Source organism: Mobula birostris, chromosome 8, assembly GCF_030028105.1.
Source record: "Mobula birostris isolate sMobBir1 chromosome 8, sMobBir1.hap1, whole genome shotgun sequence".
In the NCBI taxonomy this organism is placed as follows: domain Eukaryota; kingdom Metazoa; phylum Chordata; class Chondrichthyes; order Myliobatiformes; family Myliobatidae; genus Mobula; species Mobula birostris.
The window spans coordinates 73,233,217-73,252,222 of record NC_092377.1 but is presented as its reverse complement, the minus strand read 5'-3'; the positions used below and the strand labels follow the sequence as shown (position 1 = coordinate 73,252,222).

Here is a 19,006-nt window from a genome sequence, read left to right as displayed (position 1 = left end):
CATTATATGTTCATAAACACCGTGATTCTGCAGATGCTGGATATCTTGAACAATATACACAAAATGATACAGCAACCCAGAAAGTCAGGCAGCACCTATGGAGGGGGAATGAACAGTCAATGATCTTGACTAAGATCCTTCATCAGAAGTCCTAAGGAACGGTGTCAGCATAAAATGCTGATAGTTTATTCCCCTCCTTCTGACTTGTTATGTTCCTCCAGCCTTTTGTGTATGCTGTACATTATATGGTTATGTAATACAAAACCAAGAGCATACCACACTTTTTCAATCTACAAGGGCTTTAACTTAAGGAAGATAGTTTTCTTAAAGTATCACTGACTGTCCTTGAGAAGATCATGATAACTGGTTGCAGTTCCTGTAGTGAAAGCATTCCCAAACAGATTTTGGGTACAAAGTTCTGGTGTTTAGATCCAGTGATGATGACAGAACCATAATCTATTTCCAAGTCCAGATAAGGTGTGTTTTCAGTGGTAGGTCTTTGTTCATGTGGCTCTGTCAGTTTCCATCCAGGAGTTGGAGGTTTGGGAATTTTTTTTAAAAAAAGCTGTTGCAGGTTGTTGCAAATATCTTTTGCAGGTGATGTATACTGTAGCCATGGTGTACGTAAAGTGTTTAGCATGTAGGAGGGGGGTATTCCTGCAGATAAACACCTGATTTTGTGAACATGGCTAGCTTTAATTCGGCACACCACTACTGTCAGTCTGCATAAATACATTAGATTCCCAGGTATGTTGGTAATGCTAAAATAGTACTAATGATTCATGCAAAGACACTCAATTCCTGAATAACATTGGAAGCAAATTGGTACCAATGGAGTTGCAATCTCCTGTGGTTTTAAAGTTTATTATTTTTAAATCCATTCATAGAGAGGACCAAAAATCAACATTGTGAGAAAATAATCAAAGGGAAACATCAGAGAGATTTAGAGACAATGTGGAAAATAATGATCAAATTATATACATGTGAAATACAAAGCTGATTGTAAATAATTGTGTGAATTGGTGAATATCTGGGAATGAAAAAATGGTATGCTCCATTGATGATGGACAGGTCTGAGCAGGTCCTATCACAGCTTTAATCCATTGTGCTGGTTCTTATCCCTAGTGACTAATGAGTGAGGGTGACTGACATCAAAGTGGGAATGAAGATTAAAAACACTAGCCTGGATTTCACTCATTTTTAAATTATTTTTCAAGACATCAGAGATATTAAGTATCTTTCTCATGAGAAGATAGTGGAGAACTCTTTGTAGACCACCTTGTTGGCTGAAATGAAGGCATTCCCGGAGGTAGGGAGTTTCAGGATTTCAAGTTAGTGATGATGAAGGAAATCCAATATCATTTCAAATCAAAGACACAAGAGGCTGCAAATGTTGGAATATGGAGGAACAATCTGTTGGAGGAACTCAGTTGGCCAGGCAGTATCTAGGAGGAAAGAGATGTTTCAAGTTGAAACCTTGTGAGATTGGGGGAGGAGATGGACAGTATAATGAGGAGGGGAATGGTGAGACAGGAATGGGTGTCACTTGGGAGGGGATGTTTCCAATGGAAACATGCGCTTGATAACCATGTACGTTTAGGAGGTAGGGTTTTGGGTTTACGAAGTGCTGTTAAAGTCTTGACCAGTTGCTAATAGTGCATTTTGTAGGTAATACACACTCCAGCTACGGTACGGGGTGTGTTAAAGGTGCTGGTTAATGTGGCAGATTACCAAATCCTTTTAATTTGCAGCTCTGTGCAAGTTTCCTATATCCCAACAGCAATCACACTTCAAAACTACTCCACTGACAGTAACCTCTCTCGGGACGCAAGCGACACGAAAGGTGCAAATGCAAACATTTCCGAGAGCCGATTGCCACAACCAAAATCACGTTCACCTTGTCCTAATAGGCCCTTTAAAGGGTTCAAAGTTAACGAATCGCTCCTCGAGGTTTACTTTTAAGTAGGTCGTACGAGGAAGTTGCTGCGGGTGCGAGTTGAATGGAAAGGCCACCCTTCCTCCAACTGTCACCGGCCATTTGCTTCAGAGCGCGCGCAACGTGTTGTCGTCATGCCTTCATGGTCCCGCCGGAGGAGTTCCGCATGCAAATCAGGCGTCGTTGCCCGGATGTGCGGCGGCTTTGCACCCCGCTCTTCCCCTCCTCCGTTCTTGCGGATTCACACGGCGGAATCGGAGAAGGGCTGGCAGCGGAGGTAGCCGGATTGCGAGGCTCATAGGCTGGGGCTTCCACCCAGAAACTGCGGACTCGACTCTCTTGTTTTGACAGGGGTGGGTGGGCATAATAATCACTAGTCACAGGCAGCGACGAGACAGAGACGGAAGAAGAAGCGGACGGGGGAAAAATATAAAAAAGAAGCGGCGCAAGACGGCTGTTGATCGAAATATCTGGAAGATTAACCTTCGTCGGCCAGGATGGTAAGCAATTAAGAGGCTTCATTTTCAAATTAGATAATAAACATCGCTTTCTTGGTGACTCGTAGTAATGGTTTTCTCTGCTGCTGCGTGTTCGTGTGTTGTTTTGGCGTGTTAATTGGCAAACTGCGGTGTATTTAAAAAGCCGAGCGGCCATCATGATGGCACCGCCGCAGTGTGGGCTCGGCCTCCTGCAGGCGCAGTCCTCTCCCGCCTTACGCTGCCTTGTTCCCCCCTCTCCTGTCGTTTTTATCATTAGATTGGATATCCTTACAATTAAGTGCCTCTTCACGCAGCGCCCTCCCCACTTCCTTGAATGCTGCGTCCGGGATCACCCTTCCCGATTGCTGTGAGCAGGTTTTACATGGTTTCGACGAATCACTAGTGGAAGTCGGCTTTTCTTTTTTAAAAAAAACACATTTGAGTGCGGAGTAAGAGTTCTTAAACCACCCTGACGGGTTTTCAGGAGCAGCGAACTTCCCGTAACAGAGGTATTGATGATCAAAATCCTCCACTTTACAGATTTGTTTCCTCCACTTTACAAATAAACTTGCCCCGTTAATAATAAACCTAATTGGTCAAAAAGGTTACTATTTGCAATTTTGTCTCTTTGGGGTAATAAATTGGCTTTTGTATTAAATAAACTGGTTCTAAATATTAATGCATACCTATCTGCATTAACCAAAGCTGTTTAAAATAGCGGGGCCCGTTGATTGGTTACAATTTTAACAAACAAATGTATAATATTTTCTACTACAAAGATTTAACAAGTGGTTGAGGTGGTGTCTGAAGTTTTTGTTTAAATAGGCCATTATTAAAGTTAAAATCAGTCAACTTGGAATTACTTTTATTAAAGAGAAAATTCTACAGCTGTTGTAATCGAAAAATGTTGCCTTCAGTGTTGGAGTATTTGCAGAATGTTGATGTTTGAGGTAACCTTTCAGAGTTTTTTTTTTACCATTTTATAATATATTTTTAAACTATAGGGCATGCAACTTTTACATTTTAATTATCCCTTAATAATTTGTTATAGATTAGAACTTTAAAGAATTTTATTTAACTGTTCAGAATTTTCTTTCAAATATGGATTTTAATTATAGTATTTATAGTGAAATAATTTGGATTTTTAAAAAAAGTTGAAATGGTCTTAAATAATTTTCTTTATTTGATACATTGATAAGCCTCTAACTTAAGTCTACTCTAATGTTTGAAATAGCTGTTTTGTCAAACTAAATGTTAGCTCCATGAGTTATTGTAAATTTAATGCTTTCAGATATTCGAAGTATGATTTATCTGTAAACTAGATTCTGTGTGAAAAATATATCTGAAAGTCAAGTCAGAGTTTCTTTGGGAAGGGTGAACACTACTTGTGTGGGTATTTGAATTGAATTCTGTCTACTCTTTGATTATGTGAGAATTTCAGGAGATGTTCATTCCTGAAAGTTTGTTATTTCTATGTGCACCTGATGATGTTAAAGGTACCTTAGAATGTTTACTTCAAATTAGAATGAGAAAAGTTTTTCTGGGTGGATGGACAATATGAGCTGATTGACTTTACCCATTCCTATATACTTATGGCCTACCTGTTACTTTTTCTCTATGGCCCAGGAAAGTTTACTATAGCACTCAGATGCTGGTTAAAATCAGAAGTTTGATTCGTACTGAATTGCAATTGGACATTGAACTTTGGTCTGTGATTCACTTCATTTGGAAGTACAGTGGATTCTGGTTAATCAGGGCACTGCTTATTTGGGACAACTCTTAAAGAACAAAAAAACAAATTGAGACATTAGCCAGGATTCCCTTAGTTTATTTGGAACACTATGCCACTTAATTAGGGCAGGCAACAATTGCTGAACACTTTCTAATTAGTGTCAGTTGTGTGCATGTCATGTGGCCATTAGACACTACACTATGTTTAGAGTGAGTAGTTTTTAAATGGATTTACTTGCGTTCAAAAACCAGTGATTTTTGTCACTGATAGTTGGTGAGTAATTAACAATAAGACAATTCAGAACTGTTTTGATCACTGCGGTTTCAAGCATCCAGGCTTGGAGATGCCAGAAATGGCCAGGAGTGAAAATAAAACTATTTCACTATTTCAACAAGGGAAGAATTTGAAGCTATCAATCTTGAATGTTACAATTAAAATGAAGACTAGAGGATGCAATCGTCAAAAGCACTGTTTAAAGGCAGTCTACTATCTGCACTAGGTATCTGTGCTGATTTTATCCATTTACATTAGTCAAAAGAACACGTCAGTGTACACTGAATTGCTCTGATAACAGTTTTATAGTGTAGTTTTGGTAGTGTTTTAAGTTATAATGTTTTTTTTTTTGTTCAGTTAAACAGCTTGTCTTTAATACCTTTTAAACTATTTCCGTGAAACATTGGCTAATTGGGCAGCTGCTTAATTGTGCCAAAATGTACTGGTCCTGATGTGTTCCATTGTATATTGGTCAACTCAACAAGTGTGATTTAGTTGATTCACATTACTGTCAGTTGTAGTTTTAATAAATTGAGTTTCTTTGCAGAGTTTTTAAAATATATTTTCTGCAGCTCCTTATTTATTGACTCCCAGCCTTCTGATCAAGCTTTTGTTTATTGCTTCTAATATGCATTCAACTTCGGTTAGTCTGATTATGCCTCGAAAAATACGGATCATTTTCCATTTAAAGTGACTGCAAATTGTTGAGGCCAACAAACTGAAATACCTCACTCTTGTATAGTGCAAAAATGAAAGGCAGTTTTATTAATTTTGACATGATTGTGGTATGTACTGACTACTTTTCCATATTTAGTAAGGACAGTGAAACTTGACTTTCTGAAAAATATGCTTGCATCTTATGTATACATTGTCTTTGAGTTCTTTAGGATAGATTGCTGAATTTATAAAACTGACAAAAGAGAGGACCTGCATCTGTTTGAAAATCTGCAATTCTTCACACTGTTGCTATTAGGTTAATTTGGTTAAGCAACTGAATCCACTTCAGGGGACTTTTATTATTGTTCTTGACCACAGTTCAAAAATTAAAAAATTAATGTACTTTAATGCAGGGGAATTTTGTGCATGGCAAAGTTCCATGAGCAATAATTGGATTTGTGGTATATCTGTTTTACTGATGTGAAGGCTAAATATTAGACTGGGCAAGTATTGGTCCCATTCTATTTGAAAATGGTGAATAATTGGGATGGTTTATGGAGTCCTAAAGGGAAGGACAAGGATCTTTAACATCCCATCGCATTATAGTCCATCTAGCCTTTTCCCCTGATTTAAGCCTTGGTGAGAGAATTAAAATCCACAAATTCAATAAGTGCTGCAGGAAATCACGGTTAATATCCAAAGAGAGAATAGGTAAATGAAATGTGGGTGTAAGAAAAAACTCCATGAGTATTATCAAAGGGAATCAGTTTCTTTAGATTGAATTTTTACATTGGGAATCCCATTTCTTTGATTGTTGAATTTGCAATCTAGTAGTTGAAGGATTATTTGTTTTTTTTAAACTATTGCCATTGGCATTAATATTTAAATCATGATTGTCATGGGATTTGAGAAAGCAGATATGGTGAAATCTGATTTTTATTGCTGAAGCATTTTCTTCAAAATCTTTGCAACTCGTACAAGTCCTTCACAGGGCTTCTGTTCTTGTGAACATTTCACAAGTCAAATACAGCTGTAAACCCATTTCCCCCATGAACCCCAGCAGCAGCCAGTAAATCCATACTGGTGGTTGTCGAAATGGTAATTCATATTTACAGGCTGGTCATTTGTAAACTGGGGAGTACCTATATTAGAAAATCTCAACTTGAATGCTGGGAGTAGGTTTGCAATGCAAGCCACCTACTCAATGCTAGGTTTGAGGAAATTTGGAAAGCTGGGAATAATGGAATAGAAGAATAAAAATTGCACAGTGGTACAGTTCCATGACCTGAGTTTAGTCCTGACCTCCCGTTCCATCAGAATTACAGTCAGGTTTAATATCTGTCATGTCATGAAATTTGTCTTTGTGGCAGCAGTACAATGCAATAGCTAATAGAGAAAAAAAATTGAATTACAGTAAGTGTGTGCATATATAATATATTTTAAATAACTTACAAATAAATTAAAAAGCAGTGATGTAGTGTTCTTATGTTCAATGTCCATTAGAAATTGGATGGCTGAGGAGAAGAAGCTGTTCCTGAATTGTGTGTGCCTTCAGGCTCCTGTACTTCCTTTTTGATGGTAGCAATGAGAACAGGGCATGTCCTGGCTGATGAAAGTCTTTAATAATGGATGCTGACTTTTTGAGGCCTCGCTCCTTGAAGATGTCTTGGATACTACGGCTAGTGCCCACGATAGATCTGACTAGGTTTTTACAAGGCTCTGCAGCTTATTTCAGTACTGTGCAGTAGCACCCCCCCCCCCCATACAAGATGGTGATACAGCCAGCTAGAATGCATTCCACGGTACATCTGTAGAAATTTGCAAGTGTCTTTGGTGGCATAACAAATCTCCTCAAACTCCTAATGAAACACAGCTTCTGTCATGCCTTTTTTGTAGCTGCATTTATATATTGGGCCCAGAATAAATCCTGAAAGATGTTGACACCCAGGAACTTGAAATTGCTCACTCTTTCCACTTCTGATCCCTCTGAGGACTGTAGTGTGTTCCCGTGTACTAACCTTTCTGGAGTCCACAATCAGTTCTTGGGGTTTGCTTTGAGTGCAAGGTTGTTGCTGTGACACCACTCAACTAGCTGATAAATCTTGCTCCCATACGCCCTTTCATCGCCATCTGAAATTCTGCTAACAATAGTTGTGTCATCAGCAAATTTATAGATGACATTTGAGCTGTACTTAGCCAGGCAGTCATGGGTGTAGAGATTAGAGCAGTGGGCGAAGCACAGATCCCTGAGGTGCACTCGTGATTGTCAGCAAGGTGGGGATGTTATTTCTGATCCTCACAGATTGTGGTCTTCTGATTAGGAAGTTGAGGATCCAGCTGCAGAGGGAGGTACAGAGCCCTAAGCTTTGGAGCTTTTTCATCAGAACTGTAGGAATGATTGTGTTAAATGCTGGGCTGTAGTCAATAAACAGCATCCTGTTTCTCCAGGTATTCTCCAGGTGATCCAAGGCTGCATGAAGGGCCAATGAGATTGCATCTGCTGTAGACCTATTGTGGCAATGGGCAAATTGCAGTGGGTCCAGGTCCTTGCTGAGACAAATTAATTCTATCTATAACCAACTCTCAAAGCACTTCATCACCATAGATGCGAGTGCAACTGAACGGTAGTTGTTAGCAGTTTTCACTGTTATCATCTTGGGCACTGATACAATTGTTGCTCTTTTAAAGCAGGTGCCTATCATTGCAAGTTTGCATATTCTCCCTGTGACATGGATTTCTTGACTGTGGTCTCCCTTCACATCTCAAAGATCTGCAGGTTGATAGATTAATTGACCTGTAATTTTCCCCAAGTATGTAGGTTAGTGGTCAAATCTGTAGGGAGCAGATGGGAATGTGGTGAAAATAAAACTGATAAAACTGACTAATGTAGGATTAGTGTGAGGGTTGCTTGATATTACTTGCCATGATGTGTATGTGCAGTCTTGCCCACTGCTTAAGATGTTCTCCTTCCAATACGACTACATCCTTTAAGTACAGGTGTCCCCCGCTTTTCGAACGTTCGCTTTACGAAACCTCACTGTTACGAAAGACCTACATTAGTACCCTGTTTTCGCTAACAGAAGCTGTTTTCACTGTTACGAAAAAAGCAGCGTGCGAAAAATATCAGCGCGCAATAAAAGGCAGCGCGCGCCCCGAGCAGCCTCTCTCCCCCGGATTCGGAACTGCATTCTCGCCAGCATTGCTTAAACACGTGCCTGTGAGCAGCCATTTGCAAGATAAGTTCTATGGTATTGGAAAAGCCTGAAAGAGCTCGTAAGGGTGTTACACTTAGCGTAAAACTAGAAATAATTAAGCATTTTGATCGTGGTGAACGAAGTAAGGACTAAGTGAGTTTGGCTTGTGGAAGCTGACGAAGATGATGTTGAAGAGGTTTTGGCATTCCATGACCAAGAACTGATAGATGAAGAGCTGATGCAATTGGAAGTGGAAAGGGTAACAGTCGAAACCAAATAAGTAATGATAAAGTACGCCTTTAATTTTGAAAGGATACGTAGGTTTAGGGGATATTTTCAGGATGGTTTGAGTGCTTACAAAGAACTGTATGATAGAAAAATGCACGAGGCTCAGCAGTCAAGCAAGCCTTCCACATCAGCCACAGCAGATGATGAACCTCGACCTTCGACATCGAGGCAGGCAGAGATAGGAGAAGATGAGCTGCCTGCTCTAATGGAAACATGACGATGAGATGACACCGCAGTGTCCCACCAACCCAACCCCCAGGCTGCGGACAGATCGCAATTCGCGGAGAATGCAGTAGTAGTCGGGAGACACACAGCACATATTTAAGAAAAAAGCTGAAATAAACATGCTAATTAATTAGGTGCTGCCCGACACGTAATTGTCGGCCCAGATCAGAGGCAATGCAGTCGGCAATCAATTACGTGCCGGGCGGCACCTAATTAATTAGCATGTTTATTTTGGCTTTTTTCTTAAATTGTGCTGTGTGGCTCCTGGCTACCGCTGTACCACTGCATGCTTCGCGGCAATGTATTGGTTCGCTGCCCGGAGGGTGGGGGCCACTGCCCCACCCAAACTCCGACGACTCAGCTTAACACACCATCATCAGTGTGCTCCGTGCTTTCCCAATTCCGGTAAGTGATACTACACTGTGCATACATTATTTCTACTTTATATCGGTTGTGTACTTTTACGTGTTATTTGGCATGATTTGGCAGCTTCATAGCTTAAAGGTTACTGGAGAGCGCTTGCGCCGTGTTTTTGCTGACGGTGCTTGCGTGAGATTTTCATTACGGAGAACAGTTCAGGCAGTGATTGTGGAAAAGTATTTTTACTTTATATAAGCTGCAGTACCACCGATGTGGCAGAGAGGGCCTCAAGATGGCTGTGGCTCAAAAGAGGGGAGCCATGGTGTCATAAGTAGCTAGCCATCTGGACACAAGCTGCGGTCTGATCAGCCCCGGCTGGGTCACCTGGAGGAGGTTGTATGATGTTGAAAGACCTGAAACACCTGATGATTCCAGGAACATCACTGGAGATGTGTCCAGAAGCATCAATAGATGTATGTACACAGCTGTGTATTTATCATATCATTCCTGCTTTTACTATATGTTACTGTTATTTTAGGTTTTATGTGCTATTTGGCATGATTTGGTAGATTATTTTTGGGTCTGCGAACGCTCACAAATTTTTCCCATATAAATAATTGGTAATTGCTTCTTCGCTTTACGACATTCAGGCTTATGAACCGTTTCATAGGAAAGCTCTACCTTCGGATGGCAGTGGAAACCTGTATAGAGAGTAATAGGCAAACTACCTTGCAGCTTGACCATGATCATAATGTAGAAATCAGGATATAAGAAGTAACATTTGGATATTAAAGTAATTTTTTTTCATCAGAATTTGCATAATTATTTTGTTTTGCATAGTGCAGCTAAGATGGGTGAAAAGGCGGTTCATTCGGTGTTAGCAGCCCACTTGATTGTCTTATCCAAGTACAATAGATTCTGGTTAATAGGGACGTATCGGGACCAGTACATTTAGGTCCAATTAGCCGAAGTTCCGTGGAAATAATGTAAAAAAAAAGACAAACTATTATATAACTGAGTAAAAACTATGTACTGAATGAAATAAAAAAAATTACAACATTGACAATACTATTACAGTGCTATAAAACTGAGTATTAGTTCCTTATAGTTATTGATGGGGGTATTCATGCAGTCAATGCTGCTGTGTTCCTTTGATGTAAATGAACTAAATCAATGCAGACATCTAGTGCAGATATTGGACTGCCTTCATTGCCTTCCTGCATGAAGTAGTGTCATAATCTGACAATAAATTTCCTGGCATCCTGTGTAGTCACTAGCCCAAGATTTGATGTGTCATCTTCGTCACTTTCCTCATCTTTCCTGCCTTGGTGTTTTGATACAATGTTTTCAATATTTCCATGCTCAAATCTTCACTGGTTTTTGAATCAGCAACTGTCGGCCTAAATGGCTAACATAACACATAGCACGTGCAACTGATGCTATTTAAAAACTTGTTTGCTTTAAGCATGTAATGTCCAATGGCTACATAAGTGCATATGACTATTGCTAGTTAGAACCTGTTTGGCAACAATTTCCGGTCCCAATTAAGTGGCATAGTTTCTCTAGTAAACAAAGGGAATCCCAGCTGTTTTCTCAATTTATTTTTGTTCTTTAAGGGTTGTCCTAAATAAGCAGCTGCCCCGATTAACCGATGGACCAATAAGCCAGAATTCAGTGTAATCATTTCTAAATATCAGCAGGCTGGTCTACAGTGATATAGGAAGAAGGAATGGATATTATTCCATTTATGAGCACTTTCAAATTGTTGTAACAAACTACAAACAAGAAGCCATGCAGATTTTCTTTATTGGCTTTTCTTCAGATGCAAGCTAAATCTGTTACTGTTAGTATGAGGTACAAGGAGGTCATTCAGCTCATTGGTTCTGTGCATTGGAGCATTGTGCAAGTGGTGTTGGAGGAACTTGTGCTCTGTTGGAATAGTTTTTTTATAGTTTCCTATCCATAGTATGGCTGGGAAAGTGCCTTTCTGTAGTGTGTGAAGGCTTTTCCAGCAGAGTGTGCAGAATGAACACGATTTAGTGCCCTTGAAGGTGAAGCAGAGATCATGTAAGGCAATAACAATGTCATTGTATTCAGGGTTTTCAAAACATAATTTCTCTTCTGTTCATTACTTCAAATCCCGTGGTTGACAGAGATCACAGTCTTCAGTGAATTTTAGGACCATGGTTGTTCATGTCCAGTAGTGTTCTGGATCAGTGGTCCCCAACCACCGGGCTGCAAAGCATGTGCTACCGGGCCACGAGGAAACGATATGATTTGGCGATATGAAATGATATGAGTCAGCTGCACCTTTCCTCATTCCCTGTCACGCACTGTTGAACTTGAACATAGGGTTGCCAACTGTCCCGTATTAGCTGGGACATCCCGTATATTGGGCTAAATTGGTTTGTCCCATACGGGACTGCCTTTGTCCTGTATTTCCCCCCCGATAAGGTAGAGCATTCCTATGAAACCGTTCGTAAGCAGAAATAGCGTAAAGCGAAGAAGCAATTACCATTAATTTATATGGGGAAAATTTTTGAGCATTCCCAGACCCAAAAAAATAACCTACCAAATGTTGTGGCGTGGATGAAATCACCGGAGAGACAGTTACTGGTAGATACAGAGCAGCTTCTTTGTTTGACACAACAAGGTACAACAGGCATCATATGGACGGAGATGCTTTCGGTAGAAAGGTCTGCTAGCCCAATGTGGGCTCGATATTTATATGCTAAGCACAAAGGGCAATCGCTATTTTAAAGATAAGTTATAGACTATGCTTCCTTTTGAAGCTACATACAAAACATGACACCTTCTGACTTCATCCTTTCCTTCCGACGCCAACATGTCTGGGTTGGTATCCACAGCCTTCAGGAATGCAAGTTAAATCCACGATACATTTATTTGACATTTTACGTGCTAACATATGAAGACAATTCATATCTATGAAGTATAGATAATACTGTCTTGGAAACTACCTGTAAACTTCACACTTTCATCTCTCACATATTGGGTCATTCTATCCCTGTAAGCCCCAGGCTCCCCGCAACCCATAATTACCCCATAAGGGAGTCGCATTGCTTGCCCTTTCAATAATTTGTAGGGGCTGAGACCCAACGTGCAGTTCAGGGTTGCGCGCAATCTTATCAGGATTCCTGGTAAATACATCAACCCATGTCTTTCCTGTCTCAGCTATAGCTTTGGCTAATGCATTCTTGATTGTTTGGTTCATCCTTTCTACCACCCCTGAATCCCTAGCATTTCCTTCATCACTTTCCCCGTGAAATGTGCTCCCTGATCTGAATCCACCTGAACTGGGGTTTCCCACCTTGGGAGGATTTCCTGAACTAGGATCCATGCAGCGGTGCGGGCAGTGCAGTCCCTTGTTGGGAAAGCGTCTAACCACCGGGTGAAGTGAGCCATAATTACTGGACAGTAGCTTTCCCCCCTGCTTTTTGCAGGGGCCCTGTGGTCTATCTGGATGTTTTCCCAGGGTCCCCTTGGCCGAGGCTGATTTGCCAGCTGCAGCTTCCTGCCCTTACCAAGGTTATGCTGGGCACAAATGATATAACAGTGGCAGAATTTCTCAACATCTCCGGCAACCACCAGTCCTGCCGGAGGGTTGTGATCATGCTCTGCCTTCCCTGATGCATCGCCCCATGATATAACTTTAGTAGTATCTGTCTAATACAGGGTGGGGCCACCGCAACTCTTTCATCCCCATGTGTCCAGCACCCATCTGGTCCCTCCTTTGCTTCTGCCTCTTCATATAATTTTACTAAGCTGGCTTCTGTCATTTCCTCCTGCACACTCACAATTTCAATTGCTTCTTGTCCCTTGTTCTCCCCCCCCCCCCCCCCCAATGTCTGCCTATGTTCTGGAATGTCTGCGGTCTGAGTATCCCTTAGTGTTTTTGTTCCTTTGCTATACCCTGAACAGTGGTCAGTGTGTCAGTTTGTATAGGGTCCTGCTTAGGGGGTTTATACAGACCCTCCTCTATTTTAAGTGTGGGCACGTGGCCAAGTGGTTAAGGCATTGGACTAGTGACCTGAAGGTCGTTGAGTTTGAGTCCCAGCCGAGGGAACATGTTGTGTCCTTGAGCAAGGCACTTAATCACATGTTGCTCTGCGACGACACTGGTGCCAAGCTGTGTGGGTCCTTGGACAACATTGGTGTTGTGGAGAGGGGAGACTTGCAGCATGGGCAACTGCTGATCTTCCATACAACCTTGCCCAGGCCTGCGTCCTGGAGAGTGAAGACTTTCCAGGTGCAGATCCACGGTCTCGCAAGACTAATGGATGCCTTTACCTCTATTTTAACTGGGTCTATCTTTACTCGACCACAATCTTGCTTGTGTGTAACCCACGCTGCTGATAAGGTAACCCATAGACCCCATCCGGGTTGCAGTCTCTGGTGATCGGGGCAGCTGCGACTCTGCTAGGCAGGTTGTGTATTCTGTTGGTTGTATGTGTTCGCTGTCCCTGACTCATCCATATTATTTCTCCCTTTCCCAAATCTATAACAGCTCCTGCTTCCCTTAGGATGTCTATTCCAAGGATCGTGCCCTCATTATTTGGACATATCCAGAAATACACTGGAAGCTGCACTCCCCCTATTTCCAGTATTTGTGACTTGGTTCTTTCTGCTTTTACTGTTTTCCCTCCTACACCCGTGATATAACTGGCCTGTCCGGTTGTTGGTAAGGGTAAGTCTGTTATCAATACCGATGCCCCTGTGTCCACTAACATATTGCATTGCCATCCCCCTAACAATGCCGTTGTGTACATCCGCGGGTCACCAGCGCTAGCAATGGAGCCCACTACCACATCTTTTTCTGCCCTAAGAGGTGCCATTACTAGCTTTTTGATCTGATCAACAATCAGACTGGTTGCTGATGGAGTGAGTGACTGGGTGTCTGCCATGACCTTCGCCTGGGTTTTTCCCCTCCCTTTTGGACTCTGTCTCCAGCCATGTCCTGATAAGCCACAGCTGTAGCATGTCAACTCCTTCACTGTCTTGTACCTAGTCCGGCAGTCCTTTGCTAGGTGCCCTGGCTGCTGGCAAGCAAAACAAACTCTCCGGGACATCACAGCAGCTGCATCCATTATACCCACTTTACGATTTCTCTTGCCTTTTCTTTGGTCTATCTCACTGGCCCACAAAACTATCGTAGAGTAGGTGGACCCCACTGTTATGCCAAAATCTAAAACTTCCTGGTGGGCTGAGCTCAGGCCTTCCTTCAGCATTTTTAGGAAGACTGGGTCGTCTCTCCCTGGATTATCCAACCCTGAATACTCCTCGTGCGCTCGGTATTTACGTTCTGCATAATCCATGACTGTTTCGTCAGCTTTTTGAATCACTGCCATTATTGTTCCCCAGCTACTTTTGCCTCCCCCCCCCCCCCCCCAGCCGCTGCCTCACTTTCCCTTTAAAAGAGCGATATCTTTATTTATTACTGGCGCTCTCGGTAGTTGCCCATGTACCATCCTGCACTGTCCCACATATTCCTCAGGCACTTCGCTTTCACTAACACATGTATATCTTTAGGGTACATCTGGTGAACTTCAACCATTTCATCGCGCATGTGCCAGAATTCTGAATTCCCACAGGTGACTTTAAGTGAGAGCAGCTCAGACAAAGTGGTCTGTTTCTCCCAGGGGGTGAAGGGCTTATGTATAGTCGTAATCGAGGTCAAGGGCTGGCTTGGATCATCAGGGTTCTCAACCTGACGTTGCCTGACCTCAATAGGTGCCATTCTGGTAGATCTATCTAGGTAAAACCTCTCCCTGAGATATCCCCACACTACGCAAAATATCAAAGACAAGTAGCAGTTAAACAGTACATACTTAAAACCACAGAGTATGTATTCCACAATCTGCCACTTTTGAGTACCTGAACTCATGGTGCCTGCTGTATTCTTTTGCATCACACTTGCAAACGCATACACTAAAATACAGCTCCCCAAACGAGTATACACGCCTCTACTCTGGCGTCCCGAACTGTACCGTCGGTTACCACCTTTCGCAACTGGTGGTCCAAGTCTCACCAAGTTAACATGCAAAGATTCCTCACTTACATAAACATACATGCACACGCACACACTACTTTTATATCTACCAGTTCAGCTCTTCGCGTTTGTGATACCTCGTGTTCCTGTGTACCACCGACCAAACAGATCCAAGTGTGAGTGTTATTTTAGAAAAATACTCACCAACTTAGACTGCTAGGAACACTGGCCACAGGACGGGTCACGAAATATCCCACTTCTGACACCGACTGTTGTACCGTGGATGTAATCACCAGAGAGATAGTCACTGGTAGATACAAAGCAGCTTCTTTATTCGACACAACAGGTACAGTAGGCATCATACGGACGGAGACACTTTCGGTAGAAAGGTCTGCTAGCCCAATGTGGGCTTGGTATTTATATGGTAAACACAAAGGGCAATCGCTATTTAAAAAAAGTTATAGACTACGCTTCCTTTTGAAGCTACATACAAAACATCACACCTTCTGACTTCATTCTTTCCTTCCGAAGCCAACATGTCTGGGTTGGTATCCACAGCCTGTATGAATGCAAGTTAAATCCACAGTATATTTATTTGACATTGTACGTGCTAACATAGAAGACAATTTATATCTCTAAAGTATAGATGATACTGTCTTCGAAACTACCTGTAAACTTCACACTTCCGCAGCGTGTGGCTAGTATCCCAATACTTACAGCTTTTAGGAAATGCATTGTTGTGAATTCAATCCACAGTACTTTGTCAAATAGAAGGCTAGTGGCCAGAGTCATTTAGGTGTAAATGAATCATCTACCCAAAAACTCACTCTAACACCAAATAACACATAAAACCTAAAATAACACTAACATAGTAAAAGCAGGAATGATATGATAAATACACAGACTATATAAAGTAGAAATAATGTATGTACAGTGTAGTTTCACTTAACAGAATCGGGAAGATTAAGCCAAAACCGAATTGTAGAAAAAAAACTGGCACATACACGCATGTGCATGTCATGCATGCACACACTGGTGCCTGTGCAAGGCTTCATGGTCATGGTAGTCTTTCTCGGGTTAAACACGTGTCCCGTATTTGACTGCTACTTTAGTCCCTTATTTGGCAGTGAGGAAGTTGGCAACCCTTTTTGAACCCCTCTCCCCCCCCAGTTGGCCAGTCTGCAAGAATATTGTCAATTTTAAACCGGTCCGCGGTGCAAGAAAGGTTGGGGACCCCTGTTCTGGGCAACAGGGTCAGGGTAGTCATTTTCAAGATGTCTCTCCACCTTTTTAAAGAGGTATATAAATGTTGCTTGATCCAAAATGACTATTCTAGATTACAGAACCTGATATCCTTGTAATAGCCGGAAAAGCTGTCCAAATATTTTTAAAGTAATGTTTAATATTTCATATAGAATTCTTTAAACGATTGACAAGAAAGTTGTTTCCTTGGATGAGGAGGCCAAAATCAGGTGTCGTAGTGAAATGAGGATAAACTTGTGTACTTTGGAATTTTGTATATTGGAAGTCTCAGTGAATGGCTTCATTAAAAATGGAGTTTAGATTATGAGGACAGTCTTCATTTATTGTTATTTAGAAATGCATGCATTAAGAAATGATACAATGTTCCTTCAGTATGATACCACAGAAACACAGGACAGACCAAGACTAAAACTGACAAAAAACCACGTAATTATAACATATAGTTATAACAGTGCAAAGTAATACCGCAATTTGATAAAGAGCAGACCATGGGTACGGTTTTAAAAAAAATCTCAAAGTCCCGAAAGCCCATCATCTCATGCAGATGGTAGAAGGGAGAAACTCTCCCTGCCGTGAACCTCCAGCGCCGCAAACTTGCTGATGCAGCACCCTGGAAGCACCCGACCACAGCCGACTCTGAGTCTGTCTGAAAACTTCGAGCCTCCGACACCGAGCACCATCTCTGCCGAGCGCTTCGATCCCGCCTCGGCAGCCGAGCAACAAGCAAAGCCGAGGACTCGGGGCCTTCCCCTCCGGAGATTCTGGATCACACAGTAGCAGCAGCAGTGAAACAGGCATTCCAGAAGTTTCACCAGATGTTCCTCCGTGCTCTCACGTCTGCCTCCATCAAATCAGGATTGTGCACGGCACTCTACTTGACAGATAACAGATATTCATCACGGAGTGGCCGCTGCGCTGCATCGCACCGCCATCTTCTCCTCTCCTCTTGATAGTTTTGATCGATTTCTGCATCTGGGTGGAATCAAAGGGTCGGGGAAAGGAACAGAAAAGAGCAATTTAAAGTGGCTGAGTAATTAACTATCTGTTATGTGCCCATGGAATTCTGGTTACCCCCTTCGTATCGGCTGCAGCAATTCAGATCAACAGGTTTACTGTACACTGTCAGGATAGATCTGTAGAGTCTCTGAAAAAGTAGAGGTGGAGGAGTATACCTCATGATCAACTCTTCTTGGTGCAAAAATATATCAGTGCTGTCCCAGTTCTGCTCACTGGACCGGGAATATCTAGCAGTTAAGTGGCGTCCTTTTTACCTACCACGGGAGTCCTCCAGGGTCATTTTGGTAGCAGTATACATTCTACCTCAGGCCAATGTCAGTCAGGCTTTAGATGATCTGAGCAATGGGATCAGCATGCACGAAACAGCGCACTCTAACGCCTTCACCATTGTTTTGGGAGATTTTAACCAGGCCAGTGTGGAAAAAAAATCACTAAACAATTACCGTCAACAGATCACTTGCAATACCAGAGGAAATAACACACTGGACCATTGCCTCACTACCCAGAATGCCTTCTGTGCTATTCCACACTCTCACTTTGGGAAGTCTGATCACCTGGCTGTAGTTCTACTTCCTGAGTGTAGGCAGAGACTGAAGACTGCAGCACCAGTAGTGAGGACGAAGAAGAAAGCGCAGGAGTGCCTACAGGACTGCTTTGAATCGGTGAACTGGACTATATTCAGGGATTCATCTTAGAACCTGGATGAGTATGCTGCATTTGTTACTGACTTCATTAAAACCTGTGTGGATGAGTGCGTGCCTACAAAGAGTTACTGCACATTCCCAAACCAGAAGCTGTGGATGAACCAGGTGGTATGTCATCTGCTGAAGGCTAGATCTGTGGCATTCAAGTCTGGTGACCCAGCCCTATACCAGAAAACCAGGTATGATCTGCGGAGGGCTATTTCAAGGGCGAAGAGACAATTTCGAATGAGGATGGAGGCAACATTGAATGCACAACAACTCTGGCAGGGCTTGCAATCCAGTACTTCCTGCAAAGCAAAACCCAATAGTATGAATGGCAGTGATGCTTCACTACCAGATAAACTCATTGCCTTCTATGTGGCTTTGAATACAACTACAGCTGTGAAGATCCCTGCTTCACCTGATGACCCTGTGATCTCTGTCTCAGAGGCCGATGTTAGGCTGTCTTTAAACAGAGTGAACCCTTGCAAGGCGGAACATCCAGATGGAGTACTCTGAAAACCTGTGTCAACCAACTGACGGGAGTATTCAAGCTCACTTACAACCTCTCGCTGCTACGGGCGGAAGTTCCCACTTGCTTCAAAAAGGCACCAATTATACTAATGCCTAAGAAGAATAACGTGAGCTTCCTAAATGACCACCGCCCGGTAGCACTCACATCTACAGTGATTAAATGCTTTGAGAGGTTGGTCGTAACTAGACTGAGCTCCTGCCTCAGCAAGGACCTGGACCCGGTGCAATTTGCCTATTGCAATAGGTTGACGGCAGATGCAATCTCAGTGGTTCTCTAGGTGGCTTTAGACCACCTGGACAGCATAAACACCCCTATGTCAGGATGCTGTTCATCAACAATAGCTCAGCACTTAATACC

General features: G+C 42.3%; 1 protein-coding gene across 1 annotated transcript in view; it reads left to right on the top strand.

Moving 5' to 3' along the window:
• Positions 1–2,125: 2,125 nt before the first annotated feature.
• The window catches only part of LOC140201402 (calcineurin subunit B type 1), a 72,238-nt gene continuing 55,357 nt past the window's right edge, over positions 2,126–19,006 (top strand). Inside the window, exon 1 of the mRNA XM_072265452.1 lies at positions 2,126–2,436. Coding sequence (XP_072121553.1) covers positions 2,434–2,436 — 3 coding nt within the window. The 5' untranslated portion in view covers positions 2,126–2,433. The remainder of the gene's footprint in view (positions 2,437–19,006) is intronic.